This window comes from Tachyglossus aculeatus, chromosome X1 (genome assembly GCF_015852505.1).
Source record: "Tachyglossus aculeatus isolate mTacAcu1 chromosome X1, mTacAcu1.pri, whole genome shotgun sequence".
Lineage (NCBI taxonomy): Eukaryota > Metazoa > Chordata > Mammalia > Monotremata > Tachyglossidae > Tachyglossus > Tachyglossus aculeatus.
This window is the reverse complement of record NC_052101.1, coordinates 121,658,952-121,686,333: the sequence shown is the minus strand read 5'-3', so window position 1 is coordinate 121,686,333 and position 27,382 is coordinate 121,658,952. Positions and strand designations below refer to the sequence as shown.

Here is a 27,382-nt window from a genome sequence, read left to right as displayed (position 1 = left end):
CCCGCCCTCGCCCCGCGTCCTCCGCTCCCCGGCCCCCCGCAGCCGGCCCATGCCTCGCAGCCGCGTCGCTTCTTGAACCTCCTCCAGCCAGCCCCGGCAAGTTTCCGCGCCGAGCAGGTGTGGGGATGGATGTGTGTCTGGGGCCCGACGGGACGGGGAAGCCGAGAGGGCACAGGGCCAAGGGACTGGTGGAGGCTGGAAAATGCAGGTCTCCGAGAGACTGGCCAAAGGGCACGCCCCCCGGGGCTTTTAGACTGTGAGCCCACTGTCGAGTAGGGACTGTCTCTATGTGTTGCCAACTTGTACTTCCCAAGCGCTTAGTACAGTGCTCTGCACATAGCAAGCGCTCAATAAATACGATTGATGATAATGACAGGGAGCGCGCTTGGATATCCTCGAGGTTGCTCTTCGGACAACCCCGCCTAGACGCCGCTCGATGGATCCAGATGTGGAATATGGGCGTGCGGGGACTGAGTGGGTGTGCGCTCTCCTCTTCCCCCTCCCACCCTTCTCTTCTCCCCCTCCTCCTTCCCGGACCTCTCTGCTGGCTCCCCTGGCCGCGTTTTTCTCCTTCCTCTCCCTCCTTCCCCCCTCCAAGACAGAGCCGGCTTGGGGACGCATCTCAACGTCTCAGTGCGGGACCCACACTCGCCCCGCATTCCCAGCTCTGCCCGCTCCCGACGACAGGGAGCGTCGGGGGAGTCTCGCACACTCACACTCCGGGGCCCGGGCCTCTCACTTTGGCTCAGCCTGCAGGACTCTCCCGGCTGGCATGGCCCATGGTCCACCTCCCCGGGGGAGCTAGCGGTAACGGGATGGAGGGGACCCTATCTTAGGGTGGGCCTGGGGGGTGGCAAGTGGCCTTGCCCAGGTTGAGCGGGGGAGAGAGGTGTCGAGGGGTGGGGGGAAGTGGGTGAAAGTGAAACCTTCCGCGGGGCGGGGGAGAAATCTCAGGCTCCTGGGGTAGAGGCTGGCCAACATGCATTGAACCCCTGGTTTGTGGGGCAAGGCCCGGTTATTCCCACTTCTGGGCCTTTCCTTCCTGCACAGCGTCTCGGTCAGTAGCCTTGCCCCTAGCCTCACCCCCTCCAGCCCAGGAGCCTCGTGGGGTTTAGGGCTAAAGGACAGGAGGCCAAAGGCAGTGGGGACGGTTTGCCCAGGGTGACTCGGTGGAGGGGGCAGGGGGGGAGAAAGGCTGTGAGCTCGAGAGAGGGGAAAAGGAAAAAGAAGGCCGAGGTGGGTGGGTAGGCGATTACTGGCCAGTTTTGGGAGGGAGGGGAACTGGGATGGCACAGGGAAAAGCTTCTACGGTAGGCGGCTGGCATGTCCTGGGTCATGTGCCAGTGCCTGGCAGCGGGCTGTTATTTTTACCAGAGTGTCTGCTGCCGAGATGGATGTGTCATCCTTAACCGAGCAGCCTTCTCCTGTCGCAGGAGCTGGGCTTGATGGAGGGGAGATAATATCTGTTGCATGCTGGCCAGGCCTGGGCTGTGGGGTGGAGCCGGGACAACTCAGCCCTCGGGCTAGTTGCTCCTCACAACCGGAGAGGCCCCCTAAACTTGCAGGCTCGGGCTTGGGCTGACCAACCTAAGCCTCTCAGCCTTCTGACTCCTTCCCCTTGGTCCCTGCAGGGCTAATCCCTGCTCCGCCACTTGTCCACTTTGTGGCCTTGAGCAAATCACTTCACTTCTCTGTGCCTCATTTTCCTCATCTGTCAAAGGGGCGATGAATACCCGTTCTCCCTCCCACTATGACCACGAGCCCCATGTGGGTCAAGGACTGGGTCCGACCTGATGTTCTACCTCAGCACATAGTACAGAGCTTGGCACACAGTAAGTGCTGAACAAATCCCCCAGTGAGTAATATTATTAGTGTCACGTCTCTCATCTTCCCTATCACAGCCCCCGTGTTTCTGTGCGAGAGGGAAAAGATGCATCTCAGAGTTGATGGGATGAGCCTGTGGCAGGCTGGGACTGAGGACCCAGGAGTTTTGGGATCCTTACCACCCTGAGGGGAGCAACACCCTGCATCCCCTGCCCAAGCCCAAGTTTCCCCACCTTCTCTTTGAGTAAGCCCCAAAGACAAACTGGGGTTTCTGCTTTTCAAGGGAGTGTAGCTGGAATGCCCCCTGCCTAAATCTCAGATTTAGGCAGTGACCTTCCCCAATCATTACCCTGCCACCGACACCATCCAACCAAGATCATTTTACCGATAGGGAAATCGAGACCGAGGGTGCTCAGAGCATATCTGTTGACCAATTTACGCCTCTGAAACTGGACAGAAGGCTGTGTTCACATTAGTCTTTATTCTTGAGGAGGTCAGTCAACCAATCAATGGTATTTATTGAGCACTCACTGTGTGCAGAGCACTGTACTAAGTACTTGGTAGAATATAACACAGCAGAGTTGGTAGACACGATCCCTGCCCTCAAGGAGCTTACAGTCTAGTTAGGGAGACAGACACTAAAGTAAATTACAGGTAGGGGAAGCAACAGAGTGTCGGGATATGTATATAAGTGCAGGTGGGTGTGAGGTGAATACCTACCTAAGTCTTTGGGGGGGTTCGGACTCAAGTACAAAGATGACACTGAAGATTGGGAATTGGGGGGCCTCGAACAGTGGGCAGGGGGCAAGCTGGGTCAATGCCTTTGGTTCAGGGCAGGCAGAGGGAGGCCTGGGCTCCATAAGAGCTGATGTCAATTGTCTTGACTGGGGAAAGCCCAGGGGGGGATTCGAGAGCTGACCAGCCCCACCTGCCATCAGTATTTGGGAACCTCACAGGACAGGAGATGAGGAGGAGGAGGAGTAAGGGGTAGTGTAAGTCCGGTGTGGGCAGGGATTGTCTCTCTTTATTGCTGAATTGCCCTTTCCAAGCACTTAGTACAGTGCTCTGCACACAGTAAGCGTTCAATAAATACGATTGAATGAATGTAGTGAGACGGGACAGAGTGGTGGGGGGAGCAGTGAGGGGCTGAGATGGTCAGGGGACAGTCCTGAAGAGAAGGGGAAAGAAAGATGCAGTATTACTTGGAAGCAGGGATATGGACTTTTTTTTTTAATGGTATTTGTTAAGCTCTTACTACATCAATCAATCAATCAATTGTATTTATTGAGCGCTTACTGTGTGCAGAGCACTGTACTAAGCGCTTGGGAAGTACAAGTTGGCAACAACTTGTGTCAGGCATATCAGGCATATACATATCAGGCACTGTACTAAGCACTGGGGTAAATATGAGATAATCAGATTGGGCATAGTCCCTGTCCCACAAGGGGCTTACAGTTTAAATGACAGGGTATAATTCAGAGGGAGGAGGATTGAATCCCCATTATACAGGTGAGGTAACTGAGGCCCAGAGAAGTTAACTGAAGTTAGTTAAGTGAAGAAGTTAGGAGAAGCAACCTGGCCTAGTGGAAAGAGCCCAGTCCTGGGAGTCAGAGGACCTGGGTTCTAATCCCAGCTCTGCCACTTGTCTGCTGTGTGACCTTGGACAATTCACTTAACTTCTCTGGGCCTCAGTTACCTCAGCTATAAAATGGGGATTGAAACTGTGAGTCCCATATGGGACAGGGACTGTGTGCAATCCAATTATCTTGTGACTACCCCAGTGCTGGCACATCGTAAGTGCTTACCAAAATACCATTTTTAAAAAAAGTGATTTGCCCAAGTCACCCAGCAGACAAGTGGCAGAGCTGGAATTAGAATTCAGGTCTTCCGACTCCCAGACGGGGCCTCTTTCCACTAGGCCACACTGCTTCTGTGAATGGCCTCTTGAAAGTCCCTTCCATGTCTTATTGATTCCGGGAGGGAGGCAGGGAGGAGTTCTCCACCAGGGTGTCCCCCTAGGACCCCCTCATCAGTCCCGACTCCCCCAGCCCACCCTCCCCACCCCCATTGGATTGTGGAGAAGCAAAAGGGCTGGATCAATTTTAGACTCGAAGCCCACTCCAGGAGCAGGGACGGCTGTGACAGATTTTGCTAATTTCCCAGAGTAGCGAGAATGAGATTGGGGATTAATTTCTTGGGCTCCACTGGGGCCCTGCTTTTGCCATCTGCAGAAGGAGTTGCTCCCAGAACAAAGAGCCAGAGTCTCGGAGCTGCTCTGGGGGCTGACACGCCACCCCGTACCCTCGTGCACCTACACGGCAACACCCTGGGGACTGCCGCCCCCGGCCCCCATCTCTTTGAACAGAGTCAGGGTGACCCAGACCAGAGAAGTGTGGAGGGTTGGGGAGAAGGCAACAGGTCCGTGCTTTTCTGCCGTGTCACCTGGGCTCTCTCTGATAAGTGAGCATGGAAAAACAAACAGCAGCTTTTGCTGTCATGAACAACCCTACAGTAACATCCAAGGGAGCAAGTGTGCTTGTGTTTCGGCATATACACTTCTTAAGGGTGGGTGAATAGGTGTGGCTGTGGGTCCACCTGTGGGTTTGTGCAGCTGTGGGGGGAGTGGGAGGGGAATGTGTGCGTGTGTGTGTGTATCTGGTGCTGCAGGGCAGGGGATATATTGGGCTGTTCACAAGGCTGGAGTTGGCAATTCCTGTGCCCTCCTGCCTCCATCCACCCTCCATCCCTTGTTCCCATTTCCACTCCCGATGGATCAGACCAGCTTCTCCCCAGCAGCTGGAAGTGGAACCGACCCTGACCCGTGACGGGGAGTGGATGCCGGTGGTGGTGGTGGTGACAGTGGCAGCCCTGTGGCCACACCCTTTCTGGCTACCCTTTCAGAGCAGGTGTCCTGCTCCCCACACCTTCCTTGTAGTTGTGTGTGTGTTGTTATATATCTCAGTGGGTAAGTGTGTGTGTATGTGTTTTCATATCTATATGTGAATTTATGTGTATGGCCATTTGTGAGTGTTCTGGTCTGCGTGTGAATGTATGCATCTATATACGTGTATTTGTGGGCATATTCAGGTCTACCTGTGAATGTGTGTGTGGGTGTTTGGGTTACGTGTGTGTGTGTGTATATGAGTGCCTCCAGATTTGGGTATGTATGGGGGTGTGTATTTGTGGGTGTTCTGGTCTATGTGTGCATGAGTGTGAGTATTTGTGTGGATCCAGAGCTAGGTGTGTTTGTGTGCATTTGGGTTTCTTATAAATGTGTGCATCCAGATATACGTACAAATAGGTGTGTGATAGTGTGAATGTGTGCTCAGGTCTACATATGAATGTGCATGAGAATAAGTGTGAATGTTTATATCTGCATGCACCCAGATCAAGGGGCATGTGTGTGTTCAGGTCTATGTGTGAATAATGTGTCTGTGTGCATCCAGACCTAAGTGTGTGTGTATGTGCATGTGTGTGTGTGTGTGTGTTTGTACGTATGCAGCCGTGTGTACGTGTGTGTATATATGTAGGTGTGGGTTTTTGTGGATGTACAGATATACCTGTAGTTGTGGACTTGGATTTGGATTTTTTCCTCTCTTGGTGCTTGGCTTTGCCAGAGAGCCCAAGGCTAATTGGGTGTCCCTTCCCCAGGGGCTGGGGATGGTGCCTTGACCATGTCCTGTGGAGGAGGGGCAGGACTGAGAGGCTCTGACTGGATTGGGAGTGGGTGCGAGGAGCGCCCAGCGCTATTTCTGGCAGCTGGAACCTGGGCAGTGGGCGGAGAGCTCAACTCTCACGGATGGTGCCGATTCGGCCTGGTGACAGACGGTGCAGAGGAAACACTGCCATCCCAGCCACCCACGGGCACGGAACATGGGCAGCAGCGGGGCTCGGGCCGGGGCTGCCAGGCAGCCTGGCCACTGGCCAGCTGTGTGGATGGATCCTCTCCAGGGAGGAGCCCAAGGGGTCCCTGATTCACAACCCTCCCCTCTGAGAGAAGGTCAGGACCAGAGCTAGGCTCAAAGAGCAGAAGGAGGAAGGATGCCAAGTGGGAGCCGATTTGAGGTTGGCTCAGGGATGGCAGGGAGGGGAGAAGGAGCAGCCACTTGGAGCTCTGTCGATTGGCTCCATCGCCTGACCGGCCTCACCTAAGCCCGCTTTGGGGACTGCTCCCCCCAAACTCCTCCCCAGCTGACCTGGGCCGGGTCAGTGGCAGATGTGGCACCGTGGCTCAGTGGAAAGAGCATGGCCTTGGGAGTCAGAGGTCATGGGTTCTAATCCTGGTTCCGCCACTTGTCAGTTGTGTGACTTTGGGCAAGTCACTTAACTTCTCTGTGCCTCAGTTACCTCATCTGTAAAATGGGGATTAAGACTGTGAGCCCCATGTGGGACAACCTGATTACCTTGTATCCCCTCCCCAGCGCTTAGAACAGTGCTTGGCTCATAGTAAGTGCTTAACAAATACCATCATCATTATTATTATTATTATTATTATTTGGAGTGGGACTAAGGGATGGTGCCAGTCACACAGGTTCAAGGTGGGCTAGAGTGCAAAATGGCATGGGCCAGAGGCGGGGGGCATCCTCTTACCGGGCTCTAGTCAGTCAGTAGCATCTATTGAGCTCCTCATGCATGCAGAGCACTTTAATAAGCTTTAGGGAGAGTACAAGAGAGTTAGTACATACAACCCCTGCCCTCCAAGAGCTTACAGTCGACTGTGTGCAGCGCATTGTACTGAGCGCTTGGGAGAGTGCAAGAGTACTGTAGACACACTCTCTGCCTTCCAGGAGCTTTCAGTCTGTCAGGGGAGACAGACGGTACAATCAATTCCATATGCCCCCCCCCCCCCCCCAGCACACACCTCTCAGTTTCTCCCACGGACCCTCATCTCTTCCTCCTCCGGAGACCTTTTTTCTTTGCCTGGACCCTGCCCTGTTCCCGAGCTGTCTCAGTGGGGACTCAGAACGCCCTCAACTTTCGGGTGCCTGCTCCCCATGCCGGTCTGCAGAGTCAAGGATGGGGTGAGGCGAGGCTTGCTGGGTATATTGGGAGATGGGAGGGCACATTTATGGGTCATTTATATCATGGCAGAGTATGTAAACTTCCTACTTGGAGTCTTAATTGGTGCTCTGAGACACGGCCTGATCCCAGGGGGCTGCCAATGTTTTCCAAGGGCTGCTGCAATGCCCCGATGCCAGGAGCTGGGAGGAATGAGTGGGAGAGTAGTGCCACCTGCCCCCAGCCCCAAAAGGGGCTCTTCTGCTATAGGTACCCAGGCTGGCACTGCCCACTGGGAAGACTGATAACTTTGGGGCTAAGCCTGGCCAGGCAGACCAGTGAAGGCCTTTGCACTTTGGAACTGTTTCCCAAAGGACAAATGGAGTGTGTCCTGATGGAAAGAACAACGACCTGGGAGTTAGAGGACCTGGGTTCAAGTCCTGGCTCTTCCGCTTTCCTGCTGCGTGACCCAGGCAAGACAATTAACCTCTATTGGGACTGTGAGCCCTATGTGGGACAGGGACTGTGTCCAACCCGATTTGTTTGTATCCAGTGCCTGGCGCGTAGTAAGCACTTAACAAATACCACAGTTATTATTATTCAGTTTCCTCATCTGTAAAATGGGGAGAAGATTCCTGCATGCCCTACCTCATGGGGCTGTTTTGAGGACGAAAATGAGATAAAGAACATGATAGTGTTGTGGAAAATAAAAGCACTAACTATGCAAATTCATGGTATTAAGGAGTGAGGTCATTACCTCCCCCTTTTCCAATGTTCTAAGCAACATTACAATAACAGATGGGTGTCCCATCCGTGACCCTTTGACATTAAACCAGGGTCCTCTGTCCCACCCTGCAACAGCTGCCTCTCAACCCCACTCCAAGATCACCCCACCTGGGACAGGCTCAAGGTGCAGTTTCAGAGACGTTTGAATGTCCCAGGGAGACACCTCCCCCGCTCCTCTCCCCCCTTACTCATCAACAGGGTTGATTTAGTCCCTACTGGGTGCAGAGTACTGTACTAGATGCTTGGGGAACAAACATTAAGAAAAGAAGCAGTTCCTGTCCTTGAGAGGTTTATAGTCTAGTGGAGGAAACAAGCAGACACAATCAAATTGCCAAATGTGCAGTAGGTAAAAAAAAGAGGCAAATGATAAAAACCACAAAGAAGGAATTGTGTAACTACATAAATGCCAAAGAAGTGAATTGATATGTCTACAGATATTAAGGTGGTTGTTGGGGTGGCATGATCAGAAGGGCAGGGATTAGTTAGGATAAGTTTGGGGACTCAGAGAAACAGCATGGCCTAATGGAAAGAGCACAGGATTGGGAGTCAGAGGACCTGGGTTTGCATACTGGTTCTGCCATTTGCCTCCGGTGTGACCTTGGGCAAATCACTTAACTTCTCCGTGCCTCAGTTTCTATATCTGTAAAATCGGCATTAAATACCTCTTCTCCCTCTCCTTACACTGTGAGCCCCCTGTGAGACAGGGACTGTCTGACCTATGATCTCGTATCCATCCCAGGGCTTAGTTCAGTGCTTGGCACAGAGTAAATGCTGAACAAACACCACAATTATTGTTATTATCCCCAAAGAAGTAGTTATTTGGAGAGCTTTGAAGGGGGGAGAGTCGTGGTTTGGCAGATCGGAGGCCCAGGCTAGGGAAATTCCAGAAAGTGGAATAAGCTAGAGCAATGGGTTGGAGATAGTCAGTCAATCGTATTTGTTGAGCGCTTACTGTGTGCAGAGCACTATGCTACACTCTTGGGAGAGTACAATATAACAGACCCATTCCTTGCCCACAGCAAGCTTACAGTCTAGAGGGGGGGAATTGCAGACAAGGCTCAGTTAGAAGGTTTCTTGGGAAGTCCCAAGGGAACCACTCCCAAACACCAGTTTTGCCTGCAGATCACAGTCCTCAGCCCCACACTGGCCCTAGCCTTCTGAATAAGCTGGGGTAGCTGGTGAAGGAAAGGAGGGGAAGAGGTGGGGGACCTTGTTTCTTGACTCAAGGAGGGAGCCAGACTACCAGGATCCATGGCAGGAGCAGGATGGGACTGCTCACAGATCAGTTTATAGATTTACAGAGGGGCTCGGTCCGGTGAAAGGAAAGGGCATACAGGAGGGTTGCCCAGGCATGCCAGGAACTGGGGAGATGCACTGGGGCCATATTTTTCCCTGGTATCGTGCCAGGTGCCCTCGGACCCTGTGCCACCCACCCCCATTCCTACCCATGGGTAAGCTCAGAGCAGCTTCCTTCAGCACCTGACAGACACCCACCGACCCTCCTCCCACTTCTCTCACCTTCCCTGGGTCTCCAGACAGAACATGCAGCAGTGAGTCCTAGTGGATAAAGCTTGGGCCTAGGAGTCAGAAGGACCTGGGTTCTAGTCCCAGTTCCGCCACTTGTCTGCTGTGTGACCTTGGGCAGGTCACTTAACTTCTCTGCGCCTCAGTTCCCTCATCTGTAAAATGGGGATTAAGACTGTGAGCCCTATGTGTGACAGGGACTGTGTCCAACCCGATTAGCTTGTATCTACCCCAGCGCTTAGAACAGTGCCTGGCACATAGTAAGCATTTAACAAATACCATGATTAATTAATTAATGAACGAGGGGTGGCCAGTGGGGGTCCAGGCAGTCCTGCCAGCTCTCATCCTGCCATGGAGCCCCTGAAAAGGAAGTTGCCCGATCTCCAGCAAGGAGCAGTGGAACATTGCTAGAGAAGCAGCGTGGCTCAGTGGAAAGAGCACGGGCTTTGAAGTCAGAGGTGATGGGTTCAAATCCTGCTCCACCAATTGTCAGCTGTGTGACTTTGGGCAAGTCACTTCTCTGTGCCTCAGTTCCCACATCTGTAAAATGGGAATTAAGACTGTGAGTCCCACGATCTGATCACCATGTATCCCCCCAGCGCTTAGAACAGTGCTTTGCACATAGTAAGCGCTTAATAAATACCATTATTATTATTATTATTATTATTATTATTATTATTATTAACATTTGGGAGTCCTCGAGGTCCCCAGGACAGACAGACCCTGAGATGAGTCCCTGTATTCCCTGTCCCCCACCCCACTCTGCCTGAAGCACCCCTCCTCCAGGTTGCTTTCCGGGGTTCCCACTGGCTCTGCTGGGATCAGAATGAAGGCTCCACTGCCCCCTCTTCTCGTCCTTCCTCCCGGTCTGGCACCCTTCCCCTCCACCCCCACCCTCCCAAGGGCCGAAACCCAAGCGAAGCTTTAATTCACTGTGGTGATTGTTCAGCGTCTACTGTGTGCCAAGCACTGCGCTGAGCACTGGAGTCGATGCAAGTGAAGCAAGTCAGACACAGTCCATGTCCCCCAAGAGGCTCACAGTCTAAGAGGGAGGGAGAGCAGGTGTTTCAGGCTTTCGGAGGTTGGCACCCAGTCTGAGGACTCCCCTATCTCGTTTCATGCCCCGCTCACCTCAGATGACTGCTGCAACCCCGCGAGACCGTAAGCTTGTTGTGGGCAGGGAATCTCTGCACACAGTAAGTGCTCAATAAATACGATTGACTAACTGACTGACCCACGGTCCCTGCATTCCTACAGCAGCTACCCAGGGAGCTGTCCAGGTCTCCGGCTACAGCGGGCAGTCGCCAGCCGGCCCACACTGCCCCAGCCCTGGTCAGAACACTTTACCTACAGCCCAGGCTGGCGGAGTCGGGCCTCAAGGCCAGATCCAGACTCTGGGGCGGAGGAAATGGGGGAGAGGGGCACATACAGCCTTGGGGACAGTTCTTCCTCTCATGGCTTGGGCAAAAATTGGCCCCCGTCCCAGCCCCAGAGTGGTGCAAGAGGAAGTATCCACGTCCAAAACATGCTCACATCAGCTGTCTCATTTATTCTCCAGTTCCTGGGAGGTAGGGAGGGCAGAAAGTGTTCTTCCCATTTTACAGATGGGAAAATTGGCCCAGAGCGGTTAAGCCACTTAACTAGGGTCACACAGCGAGGTCCTAGTAAAGCCAGCACAAGACCCAGTTTGGCCCAGTTTCAGAGGGAAAGAGCACGAGCCTGGGAATCAGGACATCTGGGTTTTCATCCCAACTTGGCCACTTTCATTCATTCATTCAGTCGTATTTATTGCGCGCCTACTGTGTGCAGAGCACTGTACTAAGCGCTTGGGAAGTACAAGTTGGCAACATATAGAGATGGTCCCTACCCAACAGCGGGCTCACAGTCTAGAAGGGGGAGACAGACAGCAAAACAAAACAAATTAACAAAATAAAATAAAATAAATATGTACAAATAAAATAGAGTAATAAATACGTGCAAACATATATACATATATACAGGTGCTGTGGGGAGGGGAAGGAGGTAAGGCGGGGAGGGGGAGGAGGGGGAGATGAAGGAGGGGGCTCAGTCTGGGAAGGCCTCCTGGAGGAGGTGAGCTCTCAGTAGGGCCTTGAAGGGAGGAAGAGAGCTAGCTTGGCGGATGTTGGGAGGGAGGGTATTCCAGGCCAGGGGGATGACGTGGGCCGGGGGTCGATGGCGGGACAGGCGAGAACGAGGCACAGTGAGGAGATTAGTGGCAGAGGAGCGGAGGGTGCGGGCTGGGCTGTAGAAGGAGAGAAGGGAGGTGAGGTAGGAGGGGGCGAGGTGACGGAGAGCCTTGAAGCCGAGGGTGAGGAGTTTTTGCCTGATGCGTAGGTTGATTGGTAGCCACTTGAGATTTTTTATTTTTGCCTGCTCTGTAACCTTGGGCAAGTCACTTCACTTCTCTGTGCCTTAGTTTCCTCATCTATAAAATGGGGATTCAGTGCCTGTTCGCCCTCCTATATAATAATAATAATGATAATAATTGTGGTATTTGTTAAGCGCTTACTATGTGCCAGGCACTCTACTAAGCACTGGGTTGGATACAAGCAAATCAGGTTGGATACAGTCCCTGTCCCACATGGGGCTCACAGTCTTAATCCCCATTTTACAGATGAGAGGCACAGAGAAGGTAATTGATTTGCCCAAGGCCACATAGTAGACAAGTGGCAGAGCCAGGATTAGAACCCACGACCTTCTAGACTGTGAGCCCCATGTGGGATGGGGACTGAGTCCAAAGTGATGGACTTGTATCTACCCCAGTGTTTAGTCCAGTGCTTGGCACATAGTAAGGGCTTAACAAATACCTCCATTGATATACAAATCCAATGGGCAGCACCGCCCTGCCTCTCCTGGATGCCAGGAGGGAGAGAGCAGCGTGGCTCAGTGGAAAGAGCACGGGCTTTGGAGTCAAAGATCATGGGTTCGAATCCCGACTCCACCACATGTCTGCTGTGTGACCTTGGGCAAGTCACTTAACTTCTCTGAGCCTCAGTTACCTCATCTGTAAAATGGGGATGAAGACTGTGAGCCCCACGTGGGACAACTTGATCACCTTGTATCCCCCCAGCGCTTAGAACAGTGCTCTGCACATAGTAAGCGCTTAATAAATGCCATTATTATTATTATTATTATAAATGGGCTGAGCCTGGGGTCTCTGGGGTCAGGGGCACAGCTCCCGCTGACAGATCAAATAGCAAAGCTGGACTCATCTCTGGGTTACCTGCGTCCCCTTCTGTCCCAGGCCCTGGTTGTGGGGGTGTGGGGGTGTTGCGGGGGTGGGGAGCAAAGGATGCCCAGAAGGCAGGGACACATGGGTTCAAATCCCGGCTCTACTAATTGTTAGCTGTGTGACTTTGGGCAGGTCACTTAACTTCTCTGTGCCTCAGTTAACTCATCTGTAAAATGGGGATTAAGACTGTGAGCCCCCTGTGGGACAACCTGATCACCTTATAACCTCCCCAGCGCTTAGAACAGTGCTTTGCAAATAGTAAACACTTAATAAATGCCATCATCATTATTATTATTATCCTGCAGCCGTGGCCTAGTGGATAGAGCACTGGCCTGGGAGTCAGCTGGGTTCTAATCCCGGCTCCACCATTTGTCTGCTGTGTGACCTTGGACAAGTCACTTCATTTCTCTGTGCCTCAGTGACCTGATTAGCTTGTATCTACCCCAGCCTTACCATTAGGGTGTTTGGGGGTGGAGAGCTGGGAAGTGGTTGGGATGAGAGAAGTGGGACCTGGATTCCTTATCTGTTGAGGCCCAAAGAGTTACTAAGTGCCTCTGGAATGAGCGGGGGTTTGGTGGGGAGGCAGAGGGTCTGGCATTGTAGGGAACACCCTTTTCTGCTGGTGGAGTCCTGGGCCCAGAAGGGGCGGCGGGACCCGGGGGAGGGCTCGTGGAGATGAGGAAGGGGAAGGGAGGACGGCAGATTCCGGCCCTGGGACATTCCGGAAACAGAGCTAGGACTGGTTTTGAGGATCACCTCTGGGCCAGGTGGCAAATGGGCTGGGAGAGGGGAAGACTGAGCGTTTGACCCAAAATGACTAAGGAGGGTGGTGAGGGTTGGAGGGGGCGGGGACAGAGAGGCAGGGAAGAGCACCAATAGTGCCGGGACAGGAGCGAGGGCCGGGGGTGGGAGAATTTTCCTGCCTTCCACTCGACCCGGTATCAGAGCTGGGAATGGGCTGGCTTCCGGGGATAGCGCTGCCACCGACTTCTTCAGAATTCCACCCCTTCCAGAGCTGGACCTGCTAGGAAGAGGGAGGCCGAAGAAGGGGAAGGCAGTTCTAGGGCATCTGGTGGGTCTCCTTCGATGGGAGGTTGGGGGCAGCCAGAGGGAGAAGTGGGAAGGGGAGGGAGAGAAAGGGAGGGTCGCAGCCCCAGCCCTCCTTCCTGCCACCTATAATGAGCAGCTTGGGGAGAGGCTGATGAAACCTGGGTGCTTGTTGCGTGAGCCGATTCCACCTGCCTGATTAGTCCATACCTCACAGAGGGGAGCCCTGGGGTTGGGTGGGGGGAGCTGGCAAGGACCAGAGGGGCTGACCCCGAGCGCCACAGACCCATACCCTGCAGCTCTGCAGGGGGTCTCCAGAGCTCAGCATCTGTCCCTCCCACAGCCCCCTCCCCCCACATCGCCCCGGAAGCGCCCGTCGCCTGCCTGTGGCCCTCAGCTCTCACTTCCCTCTTCCTTCTCGCTTGTCTCAGCTCTCCTCCCCCCTCAATTCTCCAGGGGCTATTCCGGGCGCTCGTGCCGGAGACCACAACAGCTACCGGGTCTGACCAGAGACCACAGCAGCTGCCTCCCCGGAGGAAGAAGTTGGGAACACTCCCCTCACCTCCCCGTCCTCCCTCGCCCCCCAACCCCTATAGTGTCACATGGGTTACCCACATGGGTAACTGCAACTGGGGGCTCTGAGAGCCTAGCTGGGGGGAGAGAACCGAACTCTCCCAGGGACTCACAGCCTCTTCTCTCTTCCTCTTCCTTTCCCTCCCCCAAAGTGGCCCCAGAGTCCAAGTGGCTGGGGAATCTCTTGTCCTGGAAGTCTCTGTGAATGGGGGGGGGGGGGGGGGCAGGAGGAGAGATGAGTTGACTTTTGGGGAACACTTCCAACATTCAGATCCAGTCCATCTCTCTCTAACCTGTGCCTCTGCCCCGTGTCCCACTGAATCCAGGGCTGGGCCTCCAGCCGTGATCCGATGAATTCAGTGCCTTGTAAGGAGATGATACCTGTGGCCCGTGACCTTATTGCAACTTCCTCTGGGGTGAAAGTCGGGGAAAGGGGACGGTTACAGGCTCCCCATTTGCCCCACTGGTTTCACCTGTGTTCCCCTTCTCCCCTTCCCTCCACAGCTTTACCGGCTAGCATCCTCTCGCCCGATCAGTCATCCTAAGAAGCTGCCACAGCAGCTACCTCTCCTCCATTGACTTTCAGGAGATGCAGCTTCCTGATTGCTTGATAAGGACTAAGAATAGAACCCAGGGTCCCTGCCTCCCACAGCCTCCCTGTCCCCTGTTCATTCATTCATTCATTCAATCGTATCTATTGAGTGCTTACTGTGTGCAGAGCAGTGTACTAAGCTCTTGGGAAGTACAAGTCGGCAACATATAGAGACGGTCCCTACCCAACAACGGGCTCACAGTCTAGAAGGGGGAGACAGACAACAAAACAGAACATGTAGAGAGGTGTCAAAATCGTCAGAACAAATAGAATTAAAGCTTTATGCCCATCATTAACAAAATAAATAGAATGGTAAATATGTACAAGTAAAATAGAGTAATAAATCTGTACAAATATATACAAATGCTGTGGGGAAGGGAAGGAGGTAGGGCGAGGGGGATGGGGAGGAGGAGAGGAAAAAGGGGACTCAGTCTGGGAAGGCCTCCTGGAGGAGGTGAGCTCTCAGTAGGGCTTTGAAGGGAGAAAGAGAGCTGTCTTGGCAGATGTGTGGAGGGAGGGCGTTCCAGGCCAGGGGAAGGACGTGGGTTGGGGGTCGACGGCGGGACTGTTGAGCAAGGTCGTCCACCTTTGACCCCATGATGATGTTTGACCACTTGATCCTCCTGGATGAGATTGTCGTTGAAGGGCCAGAGGGGCAGGGGACCCCTCCTTCTGCTTCACCTATGAACTCCCAAGTTACTAAGACCCTGAGGGGTTACACTAGATGACCTCTCTTATTCCAACCAATCAGAATCAACAAGGCAGAGTCAGGAGTAATATAGAAGATGGTGATTGGCTCGAAAATAGACGTGTACCCCATCCCTGCAATGGGTCATCCCTCTTGCCCAGTTCAGAGAGGAGTTGGTGGAGCTCATTTTCTTCCTTTGATAAGGTTTCTTCTTCACCTCTCTTCCAAAGAGCTCAGGGGCCAGAACAAGTGTCTACCAAAGGTGGAGAGGGAGAGGAATGGGCCGGGGGGTGGTGAGGAGTAGTGTCACAGGCAGTTGAGATTGGAACTCAGAATCCACCTGCCCCTTCTTGCCACTATAGGCCCCACTGCCTCCTTCTCCACCCACTCTGTACTCTCGGGGCCTGAGCTAGCTGCCACCTGGGGGGCTCAGGCAGGACTGGGGGGAGCTCCTAGCTCAGTGTCTTCAGTGTCAAAGGGCAGAAAATGGGGTCCCTCCAGCTGGAAAAGGGGGCAGTCAAACATCAAATTTCCTCCCAGCTGGCCTGAATCCTGGGAACAAGGGGGCTGGAACAGGACTATGCCTGATCCGATTGTTTTGTATCTACTCCAGGACTTGACGGTGCTTGGCACATAGTAAGCATTAAACAGTACACAGTACCTTTAACCACTTAATATTCACCCCACCCTCAGCCCAACGGCACTTATGTACATATCTGTAATTTATTTATTTATATTAATATCTGTCTCCTCTTTTAGACTGTATGCTCCTTATGGACAAGGAACATGTTTATACTATATACTGTTATACCGTACTCCTCCCACTGCTCTGCATACAGGAAGTACTTATAAATACTATTCATTGACAGACTGATTAACAAATTCCAATCAATTGTATTTATTGAGCACTTACTGTATGCAGAGTACTGAACTAAGTGCTTGGGAGAGTACAACAGAGTCGGTATACATGTTCCTTGACCACAAGGTGCTTGTAGTCTAAAGGGACTTATTCACTTATCTGTCTTTCCATTTTTTAAAATGGTATTTGATAAGCCTTTACTATGTGCCAGGCACTGTACCAAACACTGGGGTAGATACAAGCTAATAAGGTTTGACACGGTCCCCACATGGGGCTCACAGTCATTACTATTTTACAGATGTGGTAACTGAGGCACAGAGAAGTGAAGTGACTTGCCCACGGTCACACAGACAAATGGCGGAGCCGGGATTAGAACCCAGGTCCTTGGGACTCTTCTTCATACTCCTCTTATAACCAGTTGTATCTCTCTTACTATCTAAAAATTATTTCTGTCGGAGACACACGCCCCCGACCCACACCCCAGAGATCATCAGATCTATCCCCCTGCCTCCAGGCCCAAACCTGTCTCCCCGATTTGAATGCTTTCCCCACTTCCTGGGAGAGGATTGATTAAGCCCTTCTCTGTCTCCCCCTTTTAGACTGTGAGCCCACTGTTGGGTAGGGACTGTCTCTATATGTTGCCAATTTGTACTTCCCAAGCGCTTATTACAGTGCTATGCACATAATAAGCGCTCAATAAATACGATTGATGATGATGATGATTAAGCCCAGGATGCCAGGCAGAGTGCCCTAGGGGGAGTCTCAGTCTTTCATCCCACACCTGTCTGTTCTGATCCTGCCATTCTCTGGGGGGCATCTTTTCTCTGCCTGGCAATGGGGCAGCCAGGCCCACCCTTGGGCCCCAGGGCCCTCTCGACCTCAGGGTTTGCATGTGTTAAATCTGTCCTGATTCGCATACCCACGCAGCAGGATTTGCATACTTATATATAAATGGGCATTTCTCCCTCCCCCTCGCCAACATGTGCACTCACATCTGGGGCTTCAAAGGGTTAAGCACCCTGCCGAAACCCGTGAGACAGAGGTCAGCAGGATTTGCATGTGGATTTATTTCTGGAGGAGAGGACAGAGGGCTGAATGGGTCCCAGGCTGCCAGGTTAGCCACCTTGTGGGCCTTTTTTGGGCACCCCCGCACCCCCAACTCTCTCTTCTCCAGCCCAGACCATCCCCTCAGACATCATCTGAGCACAGGGGGACCCAGATCTCGGCCCTCTTGGTCCAGTACAGGGGAGAGGAAACAGCATGGCCTAGTGGAAAGAGCACAGGCCTGGGAGTCGGAGGACCTGGGTTCGACTCCCACCTCTACCACTTGGCTGCTGTGTGACCTTGGGTGAGTCATTTCACTTCTCTGTGCCTCAGTTCCCTCATCTGTAAAATGGGGATTAAGGCTGTGTGCCCCATGTGGGACATGAACTGTGTCCAACCTGATTGGCTTATACCTACCTCAGTGCTTACTTAGTACAGTGCCTGGAACATAGTAAGCCCTTAACAAATACCATAAAAAGAGAGAGCGAGAGACAGAGGTTCTGACTGTGTGGCCTGAGGGCTCTGAGCTGCAGGACTTCTCCCCCCTCCCTCTTACCCCCAGCCCTAGATATCTCCTTGGAAGAGGTTCTGGGGGAGCTATGGATTTCCCAGGGATTAATAATGTAATCATAATACTAGTGATATCTGTTAAGCGCTATGTGCCAAGTACCATACTAAGCTCTGGGGTAGATGCAGGGTAATCAGTTTGGACAGAAGAGGAAACCAAGGCATGGAGCAGTGAAGTGAGTTGCCCAAGATCACACAGGAGGCCAGTTGCCAGAGATGTCATGGATGACAACCCAGGACCCCTGATTCCCAGTCCCCGGGCTCTCTCCACTGGGCCATGCTGCCCCTCCTCCAGCTGCTTTTCCAACATAATAATAACTAATAAATAATTTTGGTAAGCACTTACTATGTGCCAAGCACTGTTCTAAGCAGTGGGGGAGATACAAGGTAATCAGGTTGTCCCACGTGGGGCTCACAGCCTTAATCCCCATTTTCCAGATGAGGTAACTGAGGCACAGAGAAGTGAAGTGACTTGCCCAAAGTCACACAGCTGATAAGTGGCGGAGTCAGGATTAGAACCCATCACCTCTGACTCCCAAGACCATGCTCTTTCCACTGAACCACGATGCTGCTCTTGGACTGGAATGGCTGGACTGGATCTCTGAGATTTAGGATGTGGGATCTGCTGTCCCCACCCATGAGCTCAGAAGGGCAGCTGCAAGCATCTGTCCACCCAAGACCTGAAAAGCAGAGCGGCCTCATAGAAAGAGAAAGAAACAATAATAATAAATATTATTATTATTATTATAGCATGGGCCTGCAAGGCAGGGACCTGGGTTCTCATCCTCAGTTACCTCATCTGTAATATGGGGATTAAGACTGAGAGCCCCATGTGGGACAGAGACTGTGTCCAACCCGATTTGTGTGTATCCACCCTAGTGCTTAGTACAGTGTCTGGCACATAGTAAGTGCTTAACAAATGCCATACTTATTAGTATTGTCCCTGCTCTGCCACTTGTCAGGTGTGTGGTCATGAGGCAAGTCAGTTCACTTCTCTGTGCTTCATTTTCCTCCTCTTTCAAAGGAGGATTGAATACCTGTTTTCCCTCCCCCTATGACCATAGCCCCATGTGGGTCAAGGACTGGGTCTGATCTGATGATCTTGGACCTACCCCAGCACTTAGTACAACGCTGACACATAGTAAGCACTGAACAAATCTTCTGGTGAGTAATATTATTCGTGCCTTGCCTCTTTGCAGTGGTAGGGTCCCCTGCTAACCTGGGCTTGGGCTGGGAAGGGCAGAGGGACAGGGATAAAGGGACCTGGCAGAGAACTGCTAGAAGGGTCACCCTCTGGGGGCCCCAAGACCTCAGTGAGTACCCCAGGCCTGTGATTCCCCTGGCCAGCTCTCGTGTGACTTGTGCAGAGGAGGGCTGGGCTGGGAACAGGAGCCCAGCTGGGGCTTTCCCTTGGGAATGCCGGGAGCCAGCTTCCGGGACGGCACCCCCACCCTGCCAGAGCTGGGCACTAGGACCCTGCCCTCCCCCCTCACCCCCCCCCCCCCCGACCTCCCCAATTCCCCGGCGCACCCGGAGGGGCCGGAGTACCAGACGGGGTCGTGGGAATGGCCAGGACTGTGCGGCTGTTTCCGCCTGGGAATTAAAATTAGCCCTAGCAGTTAAATTTAGCAGGCAAGCTCAGGAGTAGTGGCTGGGATGGAGGGTGGTGGGCAGGGACCAGGGCGAGGGAAGGTGGAGAGGACAGTGGGGAGTGGGATGAGAACCAGCCTGGGCCGTGGCCCAGGCCCCTGCCCTCTGTCTGCTTCCCAGCTCCCAACACAGGTAGGCGTGATGGAGCTTTCCTCCAGGTTCTCCCCTCCTCTGGGACACTGTCTGGGACAACCCTGAGCCAAAGAACCCAGAAAATCTGGGAACGTCATGGGAGTAGTCAGATGCTGGGAAAAGCCAGGATTTGGTGGCGGGGGGTCCTAGAAGTCATCTGGTTTATCCCCCAGCCCCGTCCCTTCCCGTTAGGTCGCTGCCTCTGGAGCCCCATTCCATAGCATGACTCGTAGCATGGCCCCTTCTCTAGGCCAGCAGGTGTTAACATCAGGTCAGAGACCGCACAGTCAGCTCAGAGAGACCCCTCCACCCCCACCCCCACTGAGCCCTGCTGCATCCCAGCAGGCTGGGCCATGGCTCCAACCTGGGATGGAGCAGGAAGGGGACAGTTCCTTTCCCAGCATCTTCCCCAAGGAGCCATGGGGCCACAAGGTGATGACCCCAGCCCCTTCCTGACCCCCAGAAAGCACCTTGAGGTCTCCCAACCTTCCACTCCAGTCTGCGCCACAAACTCGGTCATCCCTGCCACCCCTTCCTCTCTGGAGTCTGACCAGTCAATTCCTCCGCATACAACATTACTCTATGCCAGATTTCCTGCTGAGAAACTACAACTCCCGTGGGCCTCTGCAGCGGCCTTCCCCTCCAACCAGACAGTTCCCGCTTTGGACCAGTTCCTTGCTGCCAGGGGAGGTTCCAGGCTGGGTGGCTCAGGACCAGCAGGGAGGAAGGGAGGACGATTGATTTGCCCCCTTTTCTCCCCCACGGCCAGCCTCCTCCCTCATTAAGGGGCTGGCAGGGGACCGGCCCACCTCCCTGGGTCTCACGCTGCCCGGACTGCCCTCTTTATATATACCCGTCTGCGTCGGTCCCACAGCCGCTTCCTGAGCCGGACGAGGCCAGGGTTATATTTAGCTGGCAGTGCGTAGGGGGAGAGAGAATCAGTTAAAAAAACCCTAATCCCCTAAGCCTTCTCTCCCGCTTCACCTCCCCCGCCCCACACTCCTGGGCTGGGTTGTCCCTGGCGACAGGTGATGGTCGGGGACGCTGCCCCCAGCTCAAAGCCCAGGTTTTGGAAAGTTTTCAGATGTGAGGGGAGGCTGGCTGGGTCAGGGTTGAGCTAAGACTGGGCAGGCAAGGCCATGAAGTCTGCCTCCAGCTCATCAGATCTCAGATCTCTGCCTGTCCTTAGCGGGCCTAGGGCCAGGAGGGCCCAGCCGGGCGGGGTTGGAAAATTAGTTGGAAAATTAGCTCCAGGAGCACAATGGTAACAAAAGCCAGGCCAGGTGCCCAGGAGCCAGCCTGCCTTCAGGTCACTCACCCTACAGGAACCAAAGTAGGATTCTCACTTCAAAACAAGCCTCCAGGCAAAGGAAATTCTACTCCCTGGGTGGCATGAGGTGGCTTGGGGGATGGCGGGGGCAGGGGGAAGATTTAGCATGGCCCTTCCACCCTGGCTCCAGGACCAGCTGCCCTGAAAGACAGACTGCCAGCACCTGGGGACAAGGACTGTGTCGGATGCCTGTTCCGTGTGGTCCTTGGCACCCTGGTAACTCTGGGTTGAAACGAAACCTCAGCGGTGCTGTCCCTGACCCCTAGGCAGGCCCCAGCTTTCTCATTCGCTTTTCTCTCCTCCCAGCTTCTCCGTGCGCCCACCACCGCTGCCGTCGCCAGAGCAAAGCCCAAGCCATGGGGAGGAAGAAGATCCAGATCTCCCGGATCCTGGACCAGCGGAACCGGCAGGTAAAGAAGCAGAGCAGGCTAGTGCAGGCCTGCGAGTCAGAAGGACCTGGGTTCTAGTCCTGGCTCCTCCACTGGTCTGCTGTGGGACCTTGGGCAAGTCACTTCAGCTCTCTAGGCCTCAGTTACCTCATCTGTAAAATGGGGATTAAGGCTGTGAGCCCCATGTGGGACAGGGACTGTGTCCAACCTAATTACCTTGTATTTACACCAGCGCTTAGAACAGTGCCTGGCACAAACAAAGTGCTTAACAAATACCATTTAAAAAAAAAAAAAGCAGGTGGCCGGGAGAAGGAGGGGGCCCAGCTGGGCTCCTCACCTGGTTTGTAGCCTGGCGTTTCCTGGAAAAGGAGCCAACCAGGGGGCGGGGAGGGGAGTCTGGAGCTGGGAGGTGGCTCAGGCAGGCCTGAGGCCTGATCTGCCTCCACCGTCAGGAGAGGAGGAGAGCTGAGCGCCAGGTTGGGTCTAGCGGCTAGAGAAGCAACGTGGTCTAATGTAAAGAGCCCAGGCCTGGGAGGATCTAGGTTCCCCTCCTGGCTCTGCCACTTGCCACCTGTGTGACCTTGGGCAAGGCATTTGACAGCTCTGTGGCTCAGTTTCCCCATCTACAAAATACCTGTTCTTGGACTATAAGCTCCATGAGGGACAAGGAGGACTGTGTCTAACATGATTATTCTGTATCTATCCCAGTGCTTATTACAGTACTCAGCACATAGGAAGCGCTGAGTAAATATGATCGTTATTATTATCAGCTAGAGACAGACCAAGCCAGCTGGTCAGAGGTCCCTGGGCCCAGGTGGGGCCTCAAGGGACTGGCAGAAACCAATGTGGGGAGGGAAAATCCACTTGGCCCCTGTGACCAACTTCCTTGTGAGACAGCACAGGGCCCGGGTTCCCCACCTTCCACTGTTCAGGACTCAGCCCTGGAGGACAGAGTGGGGGCAGAAGGGACCCCTTGGGGCCTGACTCCTCCACACCCCCACACCCCTTCCTCCTTGAAGGTGACCTTCACCAAGCGGAAGTTTGGACTGATGAAGAAGGCCTATGAGCTGAGCGTGTTGTGTGACTGCGAGATAGCCCTCATCATCTTCAACAGTGCCAACCGGCTCTTCCAGTATGCCAGCACCGACATGGACAAAGTGCTTCTCAAATACACAGAGTACAGTGAGCCCCACGAGAGCCGAACCAACACCGACATCCTGGAGGTAGCCGGCCCTGGGCCCGGGCAGCGAGAGTGGGCCAGTGGGCTCCCCGGGAAGCCAGCGGGATGAGGAGGGGATGGACAAAATGTTCGGGGTGGGGGTGGGGGTGGGGGCCTGAAGTGGCCCAGATCCCTTGCGATCCCCGAATCCCATCTGCAGAAGCTGGGGGAGAGAGGATGACCCTGGGGTTGAGGGGCTGGGGGTGGGGCCCTTGGTCCCTGAGTCCCCACCCCCACCCCTCGCATCCATCACCTCCGCAGACCCTGAAGCGGAAGGGGCTGGGACTGGAGAGCCAGGAGCTGGAGCTGGACGAGGGGCCAGCCGAGCCTGCGGAGAAACTCCGGCGACTGAGCGACGGGGTGGACCTGTCCCTGACACGGCAGAGGCTCTATGTGAGTGTGAAAGTGGCTGTGTGCATGGGTGAGGGAGAGTGTGTGCACGCATGGTTCAGTATGTCATGTGGGTCCGTGTCTGTGTCTCTGTCCCTGCCTCCTGCCTGCTCCCAAAGTGGTTTCTCCCTCCTTCCTCCCCACCTCAGCTAGATTGGTTACATCTCCCACCACCACTACCACCTGCCCACTGGATTTCGGCACCCCAACCTCCACCCGGTCTGGATTGGCCCCACCCATGGATCCCCAGCATCCAGATTTCCCTCCTCGTCAACATCTGGATTTTCCCCCACCTGGGGATTTGCCCTCTCTGCCCTGCCTCCCCAACATCTGGATTTTCCCCCACTTGGGGATTTGCCCTCTCCCCCCCAGCCCCCTCCAGCCCCCACATCGCCAGCATCTGGATTTTTCCATCCCCTTCCTCTTCCCACCACACCTGGCTTCCACTCGGCTGTTCCCCTGGGACAGGAGTGGGGGGTGGGGAAAGAACTGGGGAGTTGTCCCGGCTAATTGGCTTTCCCCTCCACTTTGCCCCATAGTCGGCGGCCCCACCCCTGCCCAGCCATAATGTGGCATATGGGGCAGTGCCTCCCCCCAGGACTGATCCAGCTGGCCTGGGCACCCACGGGGAGCCCTCTCCCAGCCAGAGCCACCCACCCCCCTTCAAGCCAGCGGGGCCCAAGCCCGGCCCCCCAGCAGGACGCTCCCCGGGGCCACTGCCCCCAGGTAAGAGCTGGCACCTTGGGGGGCAGATGAGACCCCCTCCCCCCCGGCTGGGGAGTGCCCGGGAGGCTAACATTGGGTGGGATGTGCCTGGGGATTTGGTCCCCACAGGGACCTGAGGGGTCAGGGAACCAGAGGGGGAAGGCACAGAGCCTGAGGGAGGGGAAGGCACAGGAGAATTCTGGGAGTGGGATCTAGTGGAATGACACCCTGGCAGCTGCTCCCACTCATCCTGCCGTGCCCTTGCCTCTCTCCTCTCACTAGGACTCAGCTACCCTCTCTTCTCCCACGGCAACCTGACTCGGGCCCTGGCCAGCAAAACTCCACCCCCGCTCTACCTGGGGGCTGATTCCCGGAGGCCAGATCTGACCAGCAGCCTGGGCGGGGCCCGGGGGACCCTGAGCTCTACGGTGAGAGCCTGGGGAGGACGGGCGGAGGCAGGGAGGGACCCAGAGGCCCGGAGATGGAGGGGGCTGGCCGGTAAGGGGTGGGGGTAGGGGGGGGATGTCTGACAGCTCCTGCCTCTTCTCCCTGTCTGCAGAGGACCCTCTACTCTAGTCTGCAAAACTCCAGTCCCATGGTAGCTACTGGCAACAGCAACCTTCCCAGTCATGGGCTGGGTGCCTTCCCTTTCCTGTCCACTAGCCAGACAGGTAAGTGACAACTCAGCCCGTTTCCCCAACTCTCCCCTAGACATGGTCATACACATTCGCCCACCGAGACTCATTTAAACAAAGCCATGCTGAGGGTGAGGCCAATGTAGGGCTAATCGTGGGCTGGGGTGGAGTGAGGGAGAGGCGCTTGGCCAAAGCTGGGTGTTTCAAGTCATATGATTTTGAGCCCAATTGAAAGCAGTTTGAAATGCCTCAAAACACTTGAGTGAGGGTTAAGAATTTAGGCAAGGGACTTCAGGAATAGACGCACACACACACACACACACACACACACACGCACACACCCCTTCCCCCCTCCCCCACCTCCACAGATACCAAGGTAAGGTGTCCTGTTTCTCTCACCTCTTACCACCTCCCACCTTTGGGCCCCACAGAGTACGGACCTGGAGATGCTTCCCCCCATCCCGGCTTCCTCCAGCCCAACACCATGGCTTCTTGGCAGGCCCCTCGGGACAACCACACCTCCTTGCACTCGCAGCTGGGGTAAGCTATTCCTCATCCTCACCCCGTGCCCACTCAGAGCTAGGGCAGGGACCAGAGGAGGTAGCGACAGGGCCCGAATATGTTTGGTTTTGTTCTCTGTCTCCCCCTTCTAGACTGTGAGCCCACTGTTGGGTAGGGACTGTCTCTATATGTTGTCAACTTGTACTTCCCAAGCGCTTAGTACAGTGCTCTGCACACAGTAAGCGCTCAATAAATACGATTGATTGATTGATTGATTGATTGACCAGGCCATGAGAACCAGGGATTAGGGGTCTGTTCTACTTCTCAAAAACCATCGCTTTCGTTTCTCCGGCTTTCGGCCCCTTGTTTAACAGGGAAGCCGCTGCCCCCTTGTGGCCATTTCCGGCGCCACAGCCCACTTCTCCTTTGACCTTGGAGGCTTAGGCTAGCGTTGAGTGGGAGGATCCCCAGGGGGAAAGTGGGGTCGGTGGGACTTCAACTATCTAGACCTTCCTTTTGGTTCCCAGTTCCCCGAACCCCCCCTCCAGGAGGTCCCAAACCCCAGGCCAAGAACAAGAAGGGGGCCCGGAAGGCCGCTAGCCGAGCCAGGATCTCCCTCTGGTCTGTGTGGGCGTCTCCCCAGGGGCGGCCCATGCCCAGGGCCCCAAAAGGAGACTATTTCCAGGCCTGCTCACCCCCCACCATGGGCCTGGGAATAGAGCTCCCGGATGGGTCCCAACTCCTCCGTTCCTGAGAGTGGCCAGTTCCCAGAGACCCTCATAGAGATCACCTAAGCCTGAGTCAACAGGGTAGGGTCGGGGGCTAGGAGAGAGCAGCTGGGGTTGGGAAAGGGCCTCCAGGCAGAGGTGGGGGCCACTGACGGGCCTGTATGAGATGCCATGGGGTTACTGAGCCCACCGGTCCTAGGGTAAGGGTAGGGAATGGAGGAGATACGTGCACCCCACCTTTATGACATTGAGAAACCGCCCCCGCCCCATCTTTCCTCAAATGATCCCAGCCTCTTCTTAGAACCCTCTCCTGATTCTCCGCTCACCACCTCCTCCTTTTCTTCCCTCTTAGCAGCGTGGCCGCTCGCATCCCGCCTGGCGATGAGGGTCCCCCGGCTCCTGGAGTGTCCCCCCACCCCCAGCCCATCAGCATCAAGTCAGAGCGCGTGTCTCCCGGGGCGACCTGCCCACCCACCACCCCTCAACACCACCTGTCCAGCCTGTCACCCGGTGCCGAGCTCCGCCCACGAGAGGACTTCACCAAGGGCTACCCCTACCCCCTGGTTCTAGCCCGGCCCCTGAATGAAGAACCCCGCACCGGCCTCCCCACCCGACGCCTGCAGGTGGCAGAAAGTTGGCAGAGATAGTGAGGGGCCCCAGGGGAAGGGAGTGGGAGGCGGGGGGGACGGGCTTTGCCGATCCGCTCCCCCCGACCCAATCCACTCTTCCAGGCCTCCCTCATTCTCCCATCTCTCCAGTCGATGCAGAGGGGCCGAGGGGAGCTGGGGGCTTGGGCTCAAGCCTAATTTATTACAGGCTCCTGGGTTGGGCTAGAAAGGGTGAAGAGGCTGGGGCTCTAGGAGTTCTCTGATTTAGAGACTTCTAAGAGGGTTCAACTCTGCCACAGAGGAGTCTGAGATAGGCAGACCCCTTCCTCCACAGCCCGCCTTTTGCCCTTCCCCCTGGTAGTGGTGGCGGTGGTGGTGAAACCAACCCTAAGAGAAAGGCTGATGGGTATAGGGATTGAGGACGGGAAACCGGGGTGGGTCTTGGGATGAGAGCAGAGGTTAGTGGGAGACAGGGGATGGGGTTAGACTAACCTGTAGGGACAGAAACCATGGTGGGGGAGGGGGCTGGCACTCTTGTGAGGTCCAGAGCCTGCTCTAGGACACAGCACATTTCTACCAGAGCCCTTCCAAGCCCAGAGATGGGAATCGAGGCTGGGGTCTGGTGAGTGGGGTGATTAAAAAGCACCCCCTTCCATAGGTTCTTTTCCTCACTCCCCATATCCCATCTTCGGGGACCAGGGAGCCAAGCAACACCCTCAGGGCCCCCACCATCCTCTGTGTCCTCTATAATTACATTTGGGGTGGGAGAGGGAAGACCTGGTCTTTGGGAGAGAAGTAATTGGCTCCCTCCCTCCTTCTTCCCCCACGACTCTCACGGCCATCACCTCCCCACCAGGGGCCCTACAGTGTTTGGTTTGCCACGTGGGATTCATTTCTATTTATTTTGTGTCCTCGTCAACCACCGTGTCCATCCACTCACCCAATAAAGAAACACAGGAGGGATGTAGCTTGTGAGCTGTTCTTTCCCCCTCCTCATGCCTGTGGAGCAAGGGAAGCCAGGAGCAGAGGAGAATTAGTCTCCCTCCCCACCTCTCTCATGGGTTCATTCTTTACCTTGGTAGTGGCCAGCAGGAGCAAGTCGTAATCCTAGCCAACTCCACTCCAGATTCTGGAAACTAATCATGCATACTGGAGGTCATTTCATCCATGGGCGAAAGCTAGCTAGTGGGAAAATTGGAAGTAGAGTGAGGGATCCCCAAATTGGAGATAAGCAGGGATCCCTTTTCAAGGGGAGGCAGGGTTTGGAAGCTGGTTACAATTGGCGGTTGTGCCACTGCCTGGGCTGTTGACTCTCCCATCACCACCTTTGCGTGGGCCAC

At 54.7% G+C, this 27,382-nt stretch overlaps 1 protein-coding gene across 2 annotated transcripts; it reads left to right on the top strand.

Moving 5' to 3' along the window:
* Positions 1-27,005, top strand: MEF2B (myocyte enhancer factor 2B). Of its 2 annotated transcripts, XM_038739945.1 has the most exons (9): positions 1-117; positions 21,174-21,277; positions 22,276-22,479; positions 22,737-22,868; positions 23,405-23,591; positions 23,853-23,998; positions 24,130-24,241; positions 24,637-24,745; positions 25,787-27,005. In XM_038739945.1, exons 2-9 carry the CDS (start codon positions 21,224-21,226, stop codon positions 26,079-26,081), a joined length of 1,239 nt encoding a protein of 412 aa, XP_038595873.1. In that variant the 5' UTR covers positions 1-117; positions 21,174-21,223; the 3' UTR covers positions 26,082-27,005. The 2 variants fall into 2 exon arrangements, with proteins under 2 accessions (XP_038595873.1, XP_038595874.1); XM_038739946.1 differs by lacking the exon at positions 1-117 and having other exon boundaries at positions 21,133-21,277; positions 25,790-27,005.
* Positions 27,006-27,382: the final 377 nt, after the last annotated feature.